General features: G+C 41.2%; 1 protein-coding gene across 6 annotated transcripts in view; it reads right to left on the bottom strand.

The window, feature by feature from the left end:
• Positions 1-19,154, bottom strand: part of RERE (arginine-glutamic acid dipeptide repeats) — a 424,113-nt gene that overhangs the window by 142,941 nt on the left and 262,018 nt on the right. For all 6 annotated transcript variants that reach the window (XM_043573708.1, XM_043573701.1, XM_043573705.1 and 3 more), the window contains one exon: positions 12,381-12,485. In XM_043573708.1, the coding sequence (XP_043429643.1) occupies positions 12,381-12,485 (105 nt within the window). The remainder of the gene's footprint in view (positions 1-12,380; positions 12,486-19,154) is intronic.

Below are 19,154 nucleotides of genomic sequence, written 5' to 3' on the forward strand. Positions count from 1 at the left end.
AAATAACACATAAAATAAAATCAGTAAGAATAAAACAATAAAGCAAGTATTGCAAAAGGTTAACACGTGATCTGGGTGAGAGACCTAGAGAGTTACATGTACTGACATCAGACCCAGTGAGTTACATATAGAAAATATTGACAGGCGAGACATATATGCAACAAAAACTACTTGGACGAGTCTTCAATCATCAGTCCTCATGGCATCCGGAGACTGGACACATCAGTGGCAACGAGCGACCTGCCGGGCCACCTGCTTCCACAGTGCTCTCATTCCCGGCCTGAGTCACTTAACACCCAGCTTCGAGTTCAATCCAACCTCAGAATATGAGATCGGTTCTCTTCATCCTCAGAGGAAATCGAGGAGCCCTGACAACTACTGGTCGGTAATTAAGTAAGCCAATGTGCCACTTTAGCATACACCGCAATTCTAGAAACGGCCCTGTTGCCCCCGAGCCCTGTCTTGCAAGGAGGACACCCTGTAACTCTACTCGGCACTTCCAAGCCCCTCAAACCTGCCCCTTGTTTTCTCCGCGGTTGTCTTACCCACTCGACGTCTGCCTACAGCTGCCGCCTACCTGCCCAAACCTCATTCCTGCCACGTTTCCCGAACCTGCTACCGGGCCGGCTGCAGGTATTCGCACACACCACTCACGTGGGCTGCCCCAGCGCCTCCTTCCGTGGCCTCCCGTGAGGTCCTCCCGCAAGTCCTGTGATCCCGGCTACACGCACACTGTCTCCAGATCTCAGAGACAATCCCCAATTAATCCCTCCAATTAATCCCTAGCGAACAAGAGGTGAAGAATTCACATTTATGAATAGGTTAAAAGGGAGCTGAGTGGGTGAAATGAATATTCCATATTAATGGATTCTGTCTAAAATTAAAAAGGTTTATCACATAAAAACGGACTGAAAACCCACTTTGTCCACCGCAGTAGCTTTTGGTGAGCAGAAAATTTATGTTCATCACATGTAAAGTAGGAGTTATAACATGGAACTTTCTGAGGTTCTATTTTAAAGAGTTTTCTACTCACTCAAACTACAAAAATGTTTAAAATGTTTTATTTACTAACCACAAATTGTAAAGCAAAAACAGCAATGAAAATTTAACATTTGGGCACCTCTAGAGAAAAACACTTGCTGGGAAAAAAAGATATTCTATTTGACTTTTAATTAGTGCTAACTTCACATCAAGAGGAGGGAAGTGTTTAGAAACAGTGTGTTTAAACTGTATTCTCTAATTGTCCGTAGCGTTTGGAAATGGAGCTGTCACACATAATCCTCTAGTATCCAGCGAGCTTGCTGGCTTATCTGACCAGTATGCATGCTTTCTCAGACTCTCGTGGCAAAACTATGCCGTACTAATAAAGGTTCATTTCTTCATCCTCAATCCTGACACATTTTCACGTCTTCACAGACCTGGGACTCCTTTTATTCTTTTACTGTCCGATCTTAGAGGGGTATTTCCAACACTCTACCTTTAAGTATGGTGCTTGTTTTAAGTTTTTGGTTAAGGGATCTGTCACAACAAGGAAGTTTCATTCTGCTGTTACTTTGGTAAGAGTCCCTTCCCTCAATATTGACTAGCTGTTGACTTCTGTCCAATGTTTTTCCAACATCAAGATGAGGGTGTATTTCTTCTTCGTCATGTTAAAGTGGTAAGCTATATTAACAGATAAACTATTGTTCCAACTGTCTTGTGTTCTATACACCCAAATGGGATTTTTAATGCTTTGCGGATTCCATCATCTAATATTTTATTTAAACATCTTACATGCATGTTCATAAGTAGAACTGACCTATAAATCTTACTTTTTGATCTGGTTTTGGTATAAAGATTTTACTAGCTTCATAACATGACTTGAGGAACCGACATCATCTTTCTCTGTCCCTTGTAACACTGGTAGAATTCACCTGTAAAGCCAGAGTCGATTGTTTCCCCCCCCCCCCCCATTTTGGTCTAGTGAGAAGAGAAGGAAGTGTCCTGTGCAAATAATGAAATTGCCTTTAAATAAGGAAGGAAGCATGCATTTTTTACCCACTTCCTCTTTCTTCCAGCTTGAAATGTGGATGTCATGGCAACCATTCCATCAGCATCTTGAGCACGAGGTAAAAGCTGAAGTTAAGGATAGGTCCCTGATGGGTTGGTTGGAGAGCCCCTGATCAGCCTACGATTGCTTCTTCTCAAACTCTGCTTATGTGAGAGGGAAATACAGGTTCTACTTTGTTTAACTTTCTCATACAGTCTCTCTCTGATAGCTCTAGTGTTGAAGTTCTCAGGTATGTGTATCTTAATATTTGTTTTATCTGACTCAAGTTGATGGCACCTGGTTTCTTCCAACATTTTGTAATTTTTTGACAGTGTGTTGGGCATTCAAAGATATTTTATCTGTAGATATCCTACAAGTTCTTGAAAGAAAAAAATTTCACAGATACTTCTCTCAGGTGTCCTTCAAAGCTCAATGGCCCAAGACCACTTTTTTTTTTCACAATACCTTTTTTTTTTTTTTTAATTTTTATTTGGGGGGGGAGGAGGGAGGGAGAGAGAAGAGAGAATGCAAGTAGGGAAGAGGGGCATGGTTAGAGAGAGAGATCTCAAGTAGGTTCCATACTCAGCGCAGAGCCCCATGCAGGGCTTGATCCCATGACCCCGGGATCATGACCTGAGATGCAATCAAGAGCCAGACACTCAAGTAACTGAGCCATCCAGATGCCCCTCAAGACCACTTTTTAATGTCTATTTTTGAGAGAGGGAGGGAGGGAGGGAGGGAGGGAGGGAGGGAGGGAGAGAGAGAGAGAGAGAGAGACACCATGCATGTGCATGCACAAGCGAGTGGGAGAGGGGCGGAGAGAGAGGGAGACACAGATCCGAAGCAGGCTCCAGACTCTGAGCTGTCAGCACAGAGCCCAACATGGGGCTCGAACTCACAGACCGTGAGATCATGACCTGAGCTGAAGTCGGACACCTAACTGACTGAGCCGCCCAGGTGACCCAAGACCATTTTTTATATTATCTTCTCATCCTAGAGTTCTCATACTTTTCAAGAATGTAAATTCATGCCCTAACTGTCATGGAGGCAAGGCCCAAAGTTAGGACTTAGGAGGGAAATTCTCCCTCTACTCCTCTTTTTCTTTTCTGTGTTTAGAGTCCCAGTCTCAAACAGGTTTCTCGATCACGTCCCTCTAATTCCAGATACATGACCTCGTTCATCCTTTCACTGAAGAACAGACCTTTGATGGCCCTAACCTGGTAGAGGGCTCTCAGTTCCAACTCCCTAGTCCCTAGAGAATAAGGTTCCATCTCCTATACCTGCTGCGTGTTAAAGACAAGACCCCTTATTAAGGAGACACTGACCCAACCTCCTCTCACTGTAGGCTGCTGAAGAATCAGCTTACTGCTTTACTTTTCAGTTTCTCCTAACTCCTCCAAGCACATCTCTGCATTTTAAAGTCCTGTTGTATTTTATCTATTTAAAAAATTAACGTTTGAGGGAGAGAGAGAGAGAGAGAGAGAGAGAGAGAGAGAGCAAGCAGGGTGGGGAGGCATTGAGAGAAAGAGGGAGACAGAGAATCCAAAGCAGGCTCCAAGCTCTGAGCTGTCAGCAAGGAGCCTGACACGGGGCTCAAACTCACCAGCCACAAGATCATGACCTGAGCTGAAGTCTGACACTCAACGACTGAGCCACCCAGGCACCCCAAACGTTCTGCTATATTTTATTCAACATTGGTAGATACTTACTGGCAAGGGGTTTTTAAAATGATCAAATCTGATTTTTTGTCCTATTTTACGGTCCCATTTATCCTCAGTGGGGCTGTGTTTCCAACCATACATGTACTCTCAATTGTGCCCAACATTTGCCATCTGGCATCTGGCATAAATGTCTTCAGAGTTCAACTACGATAACAGAGGGCAAGTGAACAAGAAAATATTTACACCTAGTTCCAGCTTCTTGTCCTCAAAAGCTATACAAAGACCATGAGCTGTGATGAATAGAAAAGACAACCCAAGACAGAACTAGATCCCAAAATGTCTGAAATCCAAATTAACTGAAATAAAGGAGATCTAGATTGTTACTTTTCGGTTTCAGTATAAAGATTTATGTCAGGGGCGTCTGGGTGACTCAGTCGGTTAAGCGTCCAACTTCAGCTCAGGTCATGATCTCACGGTCCGTGAGTTCAAGCCCCACGTGGGGCTCTGTGCTGACAGCTCAGAGCCTGGAGCCTGCTTCAGATTCTGTGTCTCCCTCTCTCTCTGCCCCTCCCCTGCTCATGCTCTGTCTCTCTCCGCCTCAAAAATTTATAAAAACATTAAAAAAAAAAAAGATTTATGTCGGAAAAAAGATGGCCACAATGTAATTTAGGATAATTAAATACTGGAAAAACCATAAATGTTCAACAATATGGGAATAGATAAATTATGACACATCCACATGATGGTAGATATGGTGCTCATTACTAATGTTTACTGACATGGTACTATGTTCACAATTAAAAAGATGAATAAAGGAATACATGATTATATGTATATTTATGTAAACAGTATTTTATTTATAATCTTAAAATATTCACACACGTATAAACATGCACACAGATGTACAGTGAAAGAAAAAACACAAACATGAATTAAAGAATCATGTATTATTTCAGTTTGCTTCTTTAACTTTTTATTTGTCAAGTTATTCTCTAGCAAGTACATATAGTTCTCTTCATTAGGAAAGCTTAAAGCTATCTTTCAACAAAGCCAGAAGAAAATTAGGTTGCATATGAATCAATCTATGATGAAAGCACAGGCTTTGGAGTCCAACAGGCTCGGTGTTTCCTGTTTACTAACTGCATGCCTTAGGCAGATATTTAATGTCATACCAATTTTCTCATTTGTCAAATAAAGGTAATGTCAGCTGCACTGAACTTTTATGGGAATTAAACAATCGAGTACAGAGTGAGCATTATCCCACAGACTCTAAAAAGAAAATGTTACAAATTTGGTTCCTTGAGGTCATGCCAAGAAATATCAAATGCTAAATCTACTAAAGATACAGCTGAGCATGTCAAAACTCACCCATGTGAGGGAGAGAGCAGAGTCAGTGATAGGAAACTGAAGTAAAGATACTCAGGAACCCGAAACAAGGTTTCTCACTGTTAAAGATGAGAATTAGAAATAAGGAAAAAGCTAGCAGGACCCCTGTGGTATTGGGATTAGGTTTGGAGAGCCTGGTATGAAAGCATGGATACACACACACTGAAGTCCAGAAATACAGACGTGAAAGTCCAGAGTCTCCATCTCAGTCTCCCCGTGCCCTCCCACCCCCTGGCCGTCTCCTCGGAGGCCTGACGGCAGTGACACAAAGCAACGACCACCCCTAAGTAGCATTCTTGGTTGGTTGGTTTCTAAGTATCGCCCTCCATAATCTGCAACAATTTGCCCTAAAAATGAATCATAGTAACAGATAATCAACAACTGAATAAAACAGGAAGCCAAAGGGGCACCCGGGGGGCTCAGCCGCTTAAGCATCTGACTCTTGATTTCAGCTCAGGTCATGATTTCCCAGTTTGTGAGGCTCTGGGCTGACAATGCAGAGCCTGCTTGGGATTCTCTCTCCGCCCCTTCCCTGTTCATGCTCACTCCCCCTCTCAAAATAAATAAAAATTAAAAAAATAGGAAGCGATTAACCTAGTGCGAATAAATTAATAAACTGAAAAACTGAAAGTTTCATGAGGAAGAAGCTATCTATTCAATCTCAAAGCAACCTCCCACAAAATAGTCATTAATTATAAACGGAAAAAGAGAAATTTTACAATTACAAAGCCTGGCACCTTATTCAAGTGATCAACGTGAACACTCCCTGCAAGGAGACAAACTAAAATTATATACTACGTGACAAGAAGTAAAAAACAAGAACACATGACTTCTGTGCTATCCGTGTCAAAGATACAGGCTCTAAATCTAATAAGGAAAAAGCATCCATGTAAACTGAGGAACAGTCTACAAAATACCCTATAGTCTCAAAGTACTAAGGTCATGAAGTAAGAGAAAAGACTGAGAAACTACTCCACACAGACGAACCAGTTGTAAGACAACAAAATCCATCATGCTGAACTGGATCCTTTTTCATAAAGGTCTTTACTAACCAAACTAATAAAACTTGACTGGGGTCTGTGAATTCCATGGTAATATTTCAGTGTTAATTTCTTGAGGTGGAGGACTGTATTGTGGTTGTATAAGAAAATGCCCTTGCTCAGAAGAAATACACCAAGTATTAGAGTGTGATACTGCCTCATGGTGATGTCATACTTCCAAATGGTTGTTAGAAACTAAGGTTTTCTACTATACTTGCAACTCTTCTGAAGGCAGAGGCTGCTTCATAACAAAGTGCAATAAGTTATGCAAGCAAAACACTCAGAGCACTGCTGGGCACAGTCGCACTCACTAACTGTAGCTATTATTGGTAACATTATTGCCACTGTCTGTTGGAAAGAGATTAAAGAGAAGTCCTTGCAAGTGTCTGAGTTTATGATTGCTGCCAAATATAATGGTAATAATCCTTAAGCTTCAACACTGCTTTAAAAACTTTTTGGCAAAAAAAAAAAAAAAAAAAAAAAAAAGAAAAGAAAAGAAAAGAAAAGAAAAAAAAAGCGAAGAGGGCACAGGTGGCTGTTCATAGACATTCTCTCCTGGATCAGATCTGAGCCCTCAATTTGTTTTCCATCTGAATAGCAAGAGAAGACTCCTTTATCACAAAGCAAAGAGCACAACTACAATCAGATGTTTCATGCCACAGTGCAAGTCTCTAAAGAGACCAACGATACTTTTCTAAGGCAGTACGAGGGGGAGGGTAACAGATCAGTGACCATCAATACAACATGCTACACTTGATATGTTTTCTTCACTCTCCCTAAATGTACTTTAGTGACGTAAAGAACACTTACTTAGCAAGGGGAAACAAATGGACTGGTTCCTGGGAAAATTCACGCTTCATAATGTAAAGATAAAGGCATCTCCTCTCGAATGGACCCTACTGAATCTTTTGTTCTTACTGAGATTCCACCATTACTCCCTGCCCTGCCTAACTCACTGGCCTGAGGCAGGAAGGTTAGAAGTTTTCCAACCAATGAAAGGTATGCCCAGAAAAGGCCAGAATGTACAATTTAAAAGAAAAAAAAAGAAAAAGGCATTGAGCAACAGGCTGAAGCTGCAGAGGTGAGAAGATGGTAGTATGGGGAAAAGGACACCCCAAAATGCAATAAAACCTGAACGCTATATAGGGGGACAGGTTCATTTACTGTAAGAAGCTCTTGGGTGCCTACCTGGCTCAGTCAGTGGAGTGTGAGACTCTTGATTTCAAGGTTGTAAGTTCAAGCCCCATATTGGGTGTACAGATTACTTAAAAATAAAATCTTTAAAAAAAAACTCAAATACTTTTCTTAATAAAATTTTTTTTTTCCAATTCTGGTTCTCTCAGATTCTGCACTGAAATTTTCTGACCATAGAATGTATTATCTCACATTTAATACTATTTGCAAATATTCACTATACTTATTGTGTCAGTTTCACTAGAGTCAATGAAGAAATTATCTTTCATTTTTAGCAACTGTTGTATATTTTCAAGAAGAATTTTATAATCAACGTTCTACGCAGAGTCAAAAATCCCCAGTGTTCAGACTTCCATATGTGAGTACAATCAACCAGATGGTTAATGGTCTACTTGGTAGAATCAAGACGTCTTAGGAAGCAGTTTATGTTTCACTTTTGGATTTAACATTGTATGGGGTTAAAAAAAAAAAAAACAACAAAACTCTGATATTTTTCAACCTTGTCTTGAAAAGAAAATTTAGGGGCGCCTGGGTGGCGCAGTCGGTGAAGCGTCCGACTTCAGCCAGGTCACGATCTCGCGGTTCGTGAGTTCGAGCCCCGCATCAGGCTCTGGGCTGATGGCTCAGAGCCTGGAGCCTGTTTCGGATTCTGTGTCTCCTTCTCTCTCTGCCCCTCCCCCGTTCATGCTCTGTCTCTCTCTGTCCCCCCCAAAATAAATAAACGTTGAAAAAAAAAATTTTTTAATAAAAGAAAAGAAAATTTATAATTATTTTTGCAATTCCCAAGAAGCAACAAAAAAACCTGACAGTTTACTAAAGCAACCTAAAGGGTAGCTTTTACCACCCCCATTTTCATGAGGTAAAAACAAAGCCCAGGAAGTACAAACCTTACCCCTGGACACAGAGAAAAAGGGGCAGCACAGGATCAAAACGCAGGCTGCCTGGGTCCAAGAGGGGAGTCGGTCTTAACAAAAGATCAAGTAGTCAGATTAGATGGCTACGAGATACTGGATAAATAAAAATGCAACTAAGGACAATAAACGGATGAATGGAGCCATGTCCCTATGACCACAGATTATAATCATCTCTTTTAATAAGTCAAGACCAACTACTTTAGTTCATGCCAAGAATACTGCTGTTTTGTGCAAACGCCTGTAAGGTCTAACTGGCTTTATGTATTAAGACTTTGGAGCTGAAATTTATTAACTATTTTCTAATCAGATTTTGGATTAGAACCTTCAAACAAAATGAGAAATAATGATATTATGTTGCAGAATATGCTGACTGCAGAAGCAAATTTGGGTGAATCTTGTTCGCAGAGCAAAAGCACACACTGCTTGAGCACAGAAATGTCACCATGGGCTCCAGAAGCCAAGCCTGACTACCTACTGGTTCAAACTTCAGGCCTCTCAGTAGTCAGACCCTTGCAGCTTGCACCCTACTTAACACTGGCAACATCTGTCCCCAGTTTTTTTGCTCAAGTAAGTTTTGTTCCTTTAGTGCCATGGCTAACAAGAATACAGTATCACCATCCCTTACCAAAGATCCTAAGGGTCAGAGGATTTTCAGAACTCAGAATTTGTTGGATTTAGAAAGGTACTATAACAAATATACCATATACTATGTAACACCCCGCAGTGTTTGACCAATGATCCCCTATTCTATCACATTGGTACTTTTGCAGTAAAAGTTACACAAACACACAAAGTGAACTAACTCAATATAAATAGCCTCATCTCAGTTCAGGCCAAGTATGACCATCCAATGAGCTTCCACACCAAACTTAGCATAAACATTTTTTGATTTTCAGAGCTTTCAGATTTCAGAATTGAGTGAGGACGTCAGAATTAAACACAGAATTTCAAAATAATAAAAATTCCATGCTAATTACCAAGAAATCCACCCTCCCCGAACTTTAAAGGCAATGAACCAAAGAGTATAGAAGAGTCTGCCTCCCACCGTCACATACACGTATTCAACAAAGTAATCCCATCAAAACCAAAAAGTCTGGGGCGCCTGGGTGGCTCAGCAGGTGAAGCATCCGACTCCTGATTTCAGCTAGAGTCACGATCTCATGGTTGTGAGATCAAGCCCCGCACTGGGCTCCACACTGAACATGGAGCCTGCTTGACGTTCTTTCTCTCCTTCTTCCTCTCTCCCATGCTTCTTTGTTCTTGCTCTCCCTCTCCCTCTCCCTCTCTCTCGCAAAAAGTCCGGAAAGGTCAGGTCCTGACAAGGCGAAATGTGTAGAGCCACAACAACCAGGTTAGGGGAAAAATTAAAGAGTAGCCAAATAATGAGACTTAAAAAAAATTTATGCAATAAACATGAAAAAAACTCCAAACTTTCAGTGCGGGCTAATATGCTAAATAAATTATGGCAACTGTGTAAATCAACTTCTAACTACCATCAGGAAATGTGCTTGGAGAAATAAACAATCCCATCTCAAGTTTCAGTTTCAACCGCTCACTTCAAGTTCCTGAAAGTTCCTTTCTGAAGAGAGGGGACAGTCCCAAATGTGTAGTCACAGAATCCCCATTCTGTAACTTGCAGCAGCCGCATCCACACGTGGTCTCTCTCACAGACAGAAAACGGTTTGATGTTTCCTCTTCAAATGGCCCCGGGCACTAAGAGCACGCAGCAAATGCAGCCGACGGCATGCTAGGCCCGCTCATTCACATGGGGGAGAAGCCCACCAAAGCCCACTCTTCCCACAGCCCCATCCCTCAGAGACTTGAGACAAAGACGCAAGCAGAGGTAAATTCTGCAAGGGCACGCAGCCAGAGCATTCTCAGGATCAGCTCGTACAAAAGCCAGGTGGGGAAAACAGAGTTTTCTACACTCCTTTTCAAGTACACCCTCTGTGACCACGCGAGCAGCTGTGGGAACTGCACGGCCAACCCCTCAGAAGCATCAAGTGGAATTCAGGGGGAACCCGGGGAGCTAGGGCAAATCCTTACACTCCCTTCGTGAGGGGTGTGAGATCTGCTACTATCTTCACTTACAAATAGAAATTCAAGTATTTTTTCACTTCAATTAATTCATCCACCTCCCCTCAAAAAACCTACAACACATCAAGCACAAGCTGGACAAGGAGAACACAAGCGCAGAAATGAACAAATGGCAGCCAGGAAGTCAAAGCGGTAAAAGAAGTGACCCAGGACGCAGACCCTGCTAATGCACCGCCACGGGCACGTCCTTGAACTGGGTTTTCAGACGAGAGAGAAACATTCGTCTAGGGCACACCTCCGCCAGATTTTAAAACCCAACCGATGGGAAGAATCCCTCTGAATGACTGCCAGCAACACCCAATGAAAAATGAGACCAGAACTTGTGTGAGTCTCTAACTTACACAGTGAAGTTACATAATATCACTTTTAATAAGCACTCAGTAAAAACAGACATATAACCAAAACTAGTAAAAAATAAACTTGGTTGTTACGAACCCAAGAGCTAATCATTTAAAACACAAAAGCTATTTAGTCAATTCAGTGACACAATCTAGCTCGTGCCATATGACAACTACCCACCAAATAGTTAAATAAATGTGGCATCACTGAAATCATGGACTCCTTTGTGTCTAGACAGAAATCCAAGGAATGATCAGGCAGTCAATAAATGCATATTTAGGGGCACCTGGGTGGCTCAGTAGGTTGGGCGTCCAACTTCAGTTCAGGTCACGATCTTACGGTTTGTGAGTTCTTACAGTTTGTGAGAGCCACGTCGGGCTCTGTGCTGATAGCACGGAGCCTCGAGCCTGCTTCAGATTCTGTGTCTCCCTCTCTCTCTGCCCCTTCCTTGCTCACACTCTGTCTCTACCTCAAAAATAAATAAATGTTAAAAAAAATTTAAAAAAATGCATATGTAAAAATAAACATTCTGAAATACAGGATGCTTTAAAATAGTATCACGGATCAGCTTCTCTGTCACTGGAACAGGGCATACTTTTGAAAAAGAAAATAAAAGCTCAAATTTACTGTTTTCTAAAGAAAATAAAGGTAAGTAAAAAAGGTGACCATTCGGTACACTATCACCCCTGTAGCTCTCGTCTACAAAATACAAAGAGACAGACACGAACACATATGCCTCACTAGAGCTTTACGCAGCTTCTTATAATGACAACAAAGAACACGTGGCCTTTCATTAATCCTAGACTGACTGTCTAAACAGTAACCTTCTAATTTTTACATATAATTTCTCAGCATCCTCTAGGAAAAGTTTTTCACTAAAAATAAAAAATACCTACATTGTAATTACCCTGCAAGTAGTTCTTCCACTAACCTCCTTCAGCCAAGCAGCTTTTATTTCTTTCTAAATTCTCGTATCTAGAGATTGTGTCTCAGATGTCCCAAGCACTGACAACCTGATCATCTGCTAACATTCCTGTACTTTTTAAATCTGTAGTTCCTGTAGTTGCATGATTGATACAGGATAAAAATGAATGCATATGCTCTTAAATAACTTCTTCCATGTGCTAAGTTAAACTATAATCTATTACAGACACTAGGAATTTTTTCTATTAAATTTTGATTCTATTGTTTCTCATTTGAAAAGTCATAACTCTACCTGTTACATAGATCTTACCAAGATGGTTGAGAACTGAATGTATCCCTCTCATACCAGTTGTCTTACTAAAGATATTTCTGTGAGTGTTCCTGGGGTTTTATTAAATGAGTAAAACAAATGACTAACCAGCACACTCTCCGTAACATCCTAGTGTGTGTTCAATACGGTACCACAAAAGGTTTGACACAATGTGCATTAGGGAAATAATCTGCCAATTCACAGTAAGTTCAAAACACAGATCAGCTAAACACACATCTTTACCTTGCCTCTCTACACCCAAATTTTCTCACTTTTCCTTTTCTTCTTAATAAAATCAAGAGCAAACAATAAGCCACTTTAGACACCGGTGACGTTAATTAGAACTCCTTCCAAAGAGGTTCACTTTGGGTTTTGAGGTTGTTTTTTCTCATCTTACTGGCACATGCCCAAATGTGCAAACACACGCACGCGCACGCACATAGAAAAGCGAAGTTCTCACTGAGTGGGGCCAAGTGACTCACTTACCTGGTCTCAGGGTTGTAGCCTAATATGTAGAAAAATGAATCCACTCGAGCTTTAAACTCTCTAGCAGCAAATATGTCAGAAAAATGGGAGATGTTACACTTCCCTCTGAAAACAAACAAATGTAAAAAATACATTATTAGTATTACCCTCAACTGCTTTGCAAACCAAAACACTATTGGAGGGAAAGAGGCAGGGGAAGACGCAACTAAATCCACATTACTCTAAAAACACGTAGAATATGGCTACAGACTCCATATTTATCAATTCAGAAAACGTCCAATATTTTTTTGTGTGTGTCAGGACTGCTTCAACCAACTTCACAATTTCACTGCTTGTACCTCAGCATCTTAGCCATGGAGTAAAATCAACTAAACCATAAAGGTAAATTGAGGGTGGGACCATGATAAAAGGATATGAAACTAGACACAACAGGAAAAATAAACCATAGTTAAATTACTTTACCAAAAAAACCACCTAAAGCCTTTCTAAACCGTAAAAATGGGACTTTTCTTCCTGCTACTTTGCTATAAGCAAAATGTACAGCTGTCAAATATTTTTCTTCTCTTTAAATGTTCAAGAAATAAACTGACTTGCAAATTAAAACGGAGAGACTTTAATTTTTTAAGTATGCAGATGGGCTTTAATACATAAAAACACACACTTCCCAAATTCTCAGATAACATTCAAAGATCGTAGGTTGGAAAAACACTTTCCCACAAAAATATTGCAAATAAACAGCATTAAGGTTTCCAGGTTCATCTACCAACACAATTTAAAACCAAAAATGTAGCTGAAAACTCTCTAATACCACCAAACTCCTTAAATGCGCGCACGCGCACACACACGTTGGGAGAATTTCCAGCGTTCCCAAGGAGGCAGGGGGGTTTTCAGCAACTCCCTTCGTGGTCACAGAAGGGAACTTTAACATCAAGTGGAAGCCAAGGGCTGCGATTACAGTAGATGGAACCGGAGAATCAACAGCCCGTGCATATGCTTCCGGGGCTATGAACTCCTACCACTTGACCAGGTAGGTATTCCATTCTCATAAGGACTCCGTAAGTTGGTGCGTTAACAAATACACACCAGCTAATGGCCAAAGTGTTAGAGAAAGAAGCTAGCCGAGGAATAGCAACCTGGAGATGACATTCATTCGCTTCCCACCAAGGACTTGGAAAACAATGTCCTCCTTTCCAATAGAGCTTAAGTAACTGTGACCAAAACCTCAGTGATAGGCAGACACTAAGATGGGGCTCAAACAACCTCCATTTTAACAATTTAACAAAAGTGCTTGAGATTTATTGACATTTCTTTGAGAACTACCAGTAACATAATATACAGCTCTTGAGCACTTGAGATGTGGCTAGGCTAGTCCAACTGAAGAGAACAGGATTTAAAATTTTATTTAATCTCAACTAATGTAAATTTAAATAATCACATGAGGCTAGTGGCTACCATAATGAACAACACATTTATATAATATCTCCATCACCGCGGAAAGTTCCATGGGAAGCAATTATTTGTAAGTAACAAGCTACACTAGGAATACGGACTAGGAATCAACTTTGTATACCCAGGACTTTTCCCTCTAGTGTGTAGCTAGAACTAAAATGACCTTCCAGAAAAGAAAAAGCAGCAAAGATCACTTTTACAGATGAACAAACAATGCACTCACTCTGAAACTAACTACCCATCTATCTGACATGATTTAGTCCCTGACACCTAGAAAAAATAGGCTAGTTCCTTCATCAGTTAAACAGGGATAGGAACACCTATTATACTAATCCCTATTGAGGAGATCAAACAAGGAGTCTATGAAACTTTATACACTATTCAGTGCTACACAAAATAAGTTATTTCCATCACTGTCCCTAACTAAAGGAAAGTGATTCCTCTTTCACTATTCTTCATTATTATTCACATTCAAGTTTACCCTTCAACTTAAGTAATTAATCGATGTATTCATTGAACCTATAATAACACTGCCAACCCGCAATTCTAAACACAGACATTGGAAATCAAGTATGCTTTCTTTAGGAAAGAGTTTCTCAATCTCAGCACTATTGACATTTTAGACTGCATAGTTCTTTGTTGCCAGGGACTGTCCTGTACTTAGCAGTATCCCTGACTTCGACCCCATCGCACCCCCAAACCACACTGTGACAATTAAGAGTTTCTAAAGACACTGCCAAATGTTCCATGGGGACAGCAGCACAAATGGTTTCGGAAAAGCCTGAAGCAGCAGGAACAGAAGCACATCATCTGACAAATAAGCATGTAACTGTAATGAATGAGGTCACCCACTGGTATGTCCTCTTCTATGTGACCGCGTGAAAGGTACTGGTTTTTGTATATCAATTTCATATCCCACTACTGAACTGTATTCTTTATTATTTGATACAGTCTAATCATTGGTTCTCTAAGGCTTTCCAGGTATGTTATCTGTTATTTGCAAGTAAACACAGTTTTACTTCTTTTCTATCCTTTCTTAAAACTAATACTGAACCTCTCACACAATGTGGAAAGTAATGGAAACAGGCACCCTTGCCTTGATCCTGATCTCAGTGGAAAGGTCTTTCAGGTATTACTATTAAATATGATACTAACTTCAGAAATAATCATTGCTTTGGAAATATGGAGGTTCCCCCCTTAGATTTAATAATATGGTGTATGATATTAGCAGAGTCTCTAATAGTGAACCTACCTTGCATTCCTGGAATAAATCCCAGTTGGTCATAATGTCACTTTTAACGAGATATTAAAATTTTCTAAGGATCTCATTAATTAGTTTTACTGTTTTATTCCTCATTAATTTCTTTTTTATTTTTGTTTCCTTGTCTGTACTTTTTTGTTGTTGTTCATAACAGCTTTTATTCACACTAGCCTAGAAACAACCCAAATGTCCATCAATAAGGAAGTGGGTAACAAATCATTGTATATTTGTGTTTTTTTTAATTTTTTTTTATTGTTTATTATTTTCGAGAGAGAGAAAGACAGAGAGCAAGCAGGGAAGGGGCAGAGAGAGAGGGAGGCACAGAATCAGAAGTGGGCTCCAGGCTCTGAGCGCTCAGGAGAGAGCCCGACGTGGGGCTCGAACCCAGACCGCGAGATCATGACCTGAGCTGTAGTCGGCCGTCCAACCGACTGAGCCACCCAGGCGCCCCAAATCATTGTATATTTGTAAGATGAAATACTACCCAACAATACAAAGGAAAGAAGTACTGGTACATAGGACCTCATGAGAAAAAGTCTCAAACATTAAATTCTGAGTAAAAGAAGCCAGGGATACAGAAAGCTCAGACCGTATGATTCCGTTTATATGAATGAATTTCTAGAACAGGCAAGATTCATCTATGGTGAGAGAAATCAGAATAGTGGTTGCTTCGGGGTGGGAGGCTTTGAGAGGAGAGTAGCTTAAGGGAACTTTCTGGGCTGGTGGGAATATTCCCTGCCTTGTTAAGGGTCAAGCACATTTATCAAAACTTATAAAAATGTAAACTTAAAATGTGTACTTTACCGTATAAACATTTTTGAAGTATTAGGGTAAAATAAAACATCAAGACTCAGTAGCACGGAGCCACGGCTGATTAAAGCTGCTGCTCTTGGCAGCTAACGAGCCATCCGGTACTGAGCAGAGCCGAAGACAGAGCAGGTAAGCCCACCTTGGTTGGCCTCCGTTTTGAAATATTTTTCCTGTTGCCTCTCGCCGAAGCGGGGAGGTTACGTTTTGAAGTGTGTGTGCGAGAGAGAGAGAGAGAGAGAGAGAGTAGCATTTTAAGCATTCAGTATTTTTTTTCTCCAGAGCACTCTTTTCATCTTGCTCTTTTTCTCTCTCAAAAGCGGTACGTTATTTGACAGTGTTTGTGGAATGAAGCCGGAGAGACTGTTAAGAGGAAGTCGCCATCACTACCAGCTTACCAAAATATCGGATTCGGAGCCTCCGAAGTCCTATACACCCTACTTCTAATGTGATGCTTCATTATTAACAGAAACATGACTACAGACTGGGAAGCCCCCTATTCCCGGGGCCTCTCATTCATCAGTAACAAAGGCTTCCTGTAGGATAATCGTTCCGGTGGTCCTTGGGGTGGTGGCCGCACAGTTCCACCCTGGGCACCGCGCGGTCTGACAAATGCTCCGGCTGGTGGGAGGAGGGCATCGGAAGGGGATGCAGGAGAAGAGAGCCGCCTTACACAAGGAGAGACTACAAATGGAAACATGGCCCAGAAATTCATTCCATCAAAACGATTCATAACCGGGGAAGTCTCTGTATATCCCCAGGGCCACGCAAACGTCAGAGAAGCCTGGAAAGAGGGACACAGACATGGACAGAAGGCTTATAGCCGCAGGTCTGCCTACAGCTTTTATCGTGACCCTTGCCTGAAAACAAAGGAAAAGAAAGATTTTGAGACAGAGTCAGTGTCTTGTCAGCTGTAAGCCATTTGACTCATGACAGGTACAGAATTTTTCCAAAGTTTCTTTTCCGTGTTTCATTCTGTTTCTCTTGCCTTCCTATAGGTTATGTGACATTTTATAGGATTCCTCTTGATTCGTTTACGGTGCTTTGAGAATATGACTCCACGGTCTCCCCAAGAGTTGCTCGAAGTGTAACCACTTCCATTACCTCCACGCGGACCCCTCTGCCTGTCCGCTCTTACACGCGGTGGTCTTAAGCGTTTCTTCTACATACACTGAGCTCCATGTCATTGCATTTTGATTGATCTGTTGCTCTTTTTATCATTTAAGCTGGGAACTTAATCGTTCAATTTCATTTTTTCATTGCAGTGGATGTGTTTAGTATCACTAGTTTTCCTTTGATCAGCACTTTAAATGCATGCCGTAGATGTTAGTACATAGTATTTTTCCTGTTGTTTTTAAAAATTTCTTTAATTTCAGTGTTTATTTCCTCTTCTGCTCAGAGGTTGTTTAAAGTTTTATTTTCTTTAAGCTTTATATTTTAATTCCAGTATAGTTAACATACGATGTTATATTAGTTTCAGGAACAGAGTACAGTGATTCAACAATCGTATTCACTGCTCAGTGCTCACCAGGACAAGCACCCTCTTGATCCCCATCACCTGCTTCCCCCATCCTCCAGCCCCCTCCCTTCTGGTGACCACCAGTTTGTTCTCTGTAGTGAGGAAACAGGAAGTTTTACATTTCCAAGTGAAATTCTGGCCTTTCTGGTTTTTGTGTTTAAACTCTGGTTTTACTGCCTTTTACTCACATGAATGTTTTATGATCTAACCTATGATCAATTTTTGAGAATATGCCAAGGTACACAGAAAGAATGCATATTCTCAGGGCACCTGGGTGGCTCTGTCAGTTAAGCATCCGACCCTTGATTTCTGCTCAGGTCATGATCTCATGGTTCGTGAGATCAAGCCCCACTTTGGGCTCCGCACCGAAGGTGCAGAGCCTGCTTGGGGTTCATTCTCTCTTACTCTCCCCGTCTCTGCATCCCTCCCCTACTCACACACGTGCTCTCTAAATAAAGAAGTCAACACTTTTGAAAAAAGCATATTCTCTAGTATTAGGGTACAGAGTTCTCTATTATTAGGGTATAGCGGTTTCTATATATGCCTATAAGATTAAATGCACAGAAATAAATGTGACAAGAATGGGAACATCTCTATGCAGAAAATTCTTAAACGCTCCCAAGAGACACCAAAGTAAACATGAACAAATGGAAAAACGTCCCCTGTTCTCGGATGTAAGAACTCAACATGGCATTTCTCCACAGAATTGATCTATCAAGTCAATGCTATCCTAATACAAATATCAACAAGCTATTTAAGGGACTGAAACAGGTTGCTACGAAGATGCACAGGAAAAACAGATAACTGAGAAAGGCGGAAACTATCAGTGGCACAGCAAAAAATACTAAGACGCGTCCACAGCTAAAAGAGCACGGCAGCGGCACCCAGACAGACAACAGACTAACGAGTCTAGGACACACGAGGAAAATGAGACACGACAAAGGTGGCATCTCGAGCCACTGAGGAGAAACAGACTTGGCAGTCCACGTGCTGAGAGAGCTGGGAGCGTGAGAGAGGCTTGTTAACACCCGGTGCTGGGACAGCTGGGCACAAGGCCTCAGTAGGTGAGGTACAGGGAGAGGCTTCTAGCCACGACTCCGTCCTCAGGGAATAAATGAAAAACACTGACAACTCTGACTGGATAACAGTAAGTTTTGCAGAATTTTTTTAAAACCATAAAAGAAAACCAGCAAGTGGGAGAAAACATTTGCGACACACACAACAGAAAATGCTAAAGAACTTTTAGAGACAAGAGACCAAACAGCAAACACACAAACAAAATAAAACAAAACAAAACCCAAAGGAAATGGCATGAACAGATAACTCTCTCTCTCTCTCTCTCTCACACACAAACACACACACACACACACACACACACACACACACACAAATATCCTTTAAATATATGAAAAAACGCTCACACTCATTCACTGTTAGCAAAATAAAGTAAAACAATACCGAGACCCTATTTCTCACCTGTCAGACTGGCACAACTAAAACGAAATAGGACAGCACATGCTGCTGGGGACACAGAGGGCATGCAAAGTGGTATTTGCTTTCTGGAGGAAAACCACCTACACATAAGCCTTTGAACCCAGAAATCTCTCTTCGATGAATCCGCCCCGAAGATTCGCATCTGACAATGAGGAAATACACATGCACAAGGACACCGGCTGCAGCGTCATTTATGACTGGAACATCCTGGAAACACCTTCAAAGCCCACACAGCAGAGCTCCA

Source organism: Prionailurus bengalensis, chromosome C1 (assembly GCF_016509475.1).
Source record: "Prionailurus bengalensis isolate Pbe53 chromosome C1, Fcat_Pben_1.1_paternal_pri, whole genome shotgun sequence".
NCBI lineage: Eukaryota > Metazoa > Chordata > Mammalia > Carnivora > Felidae > Prionailurus > Prionailurus bengalensis.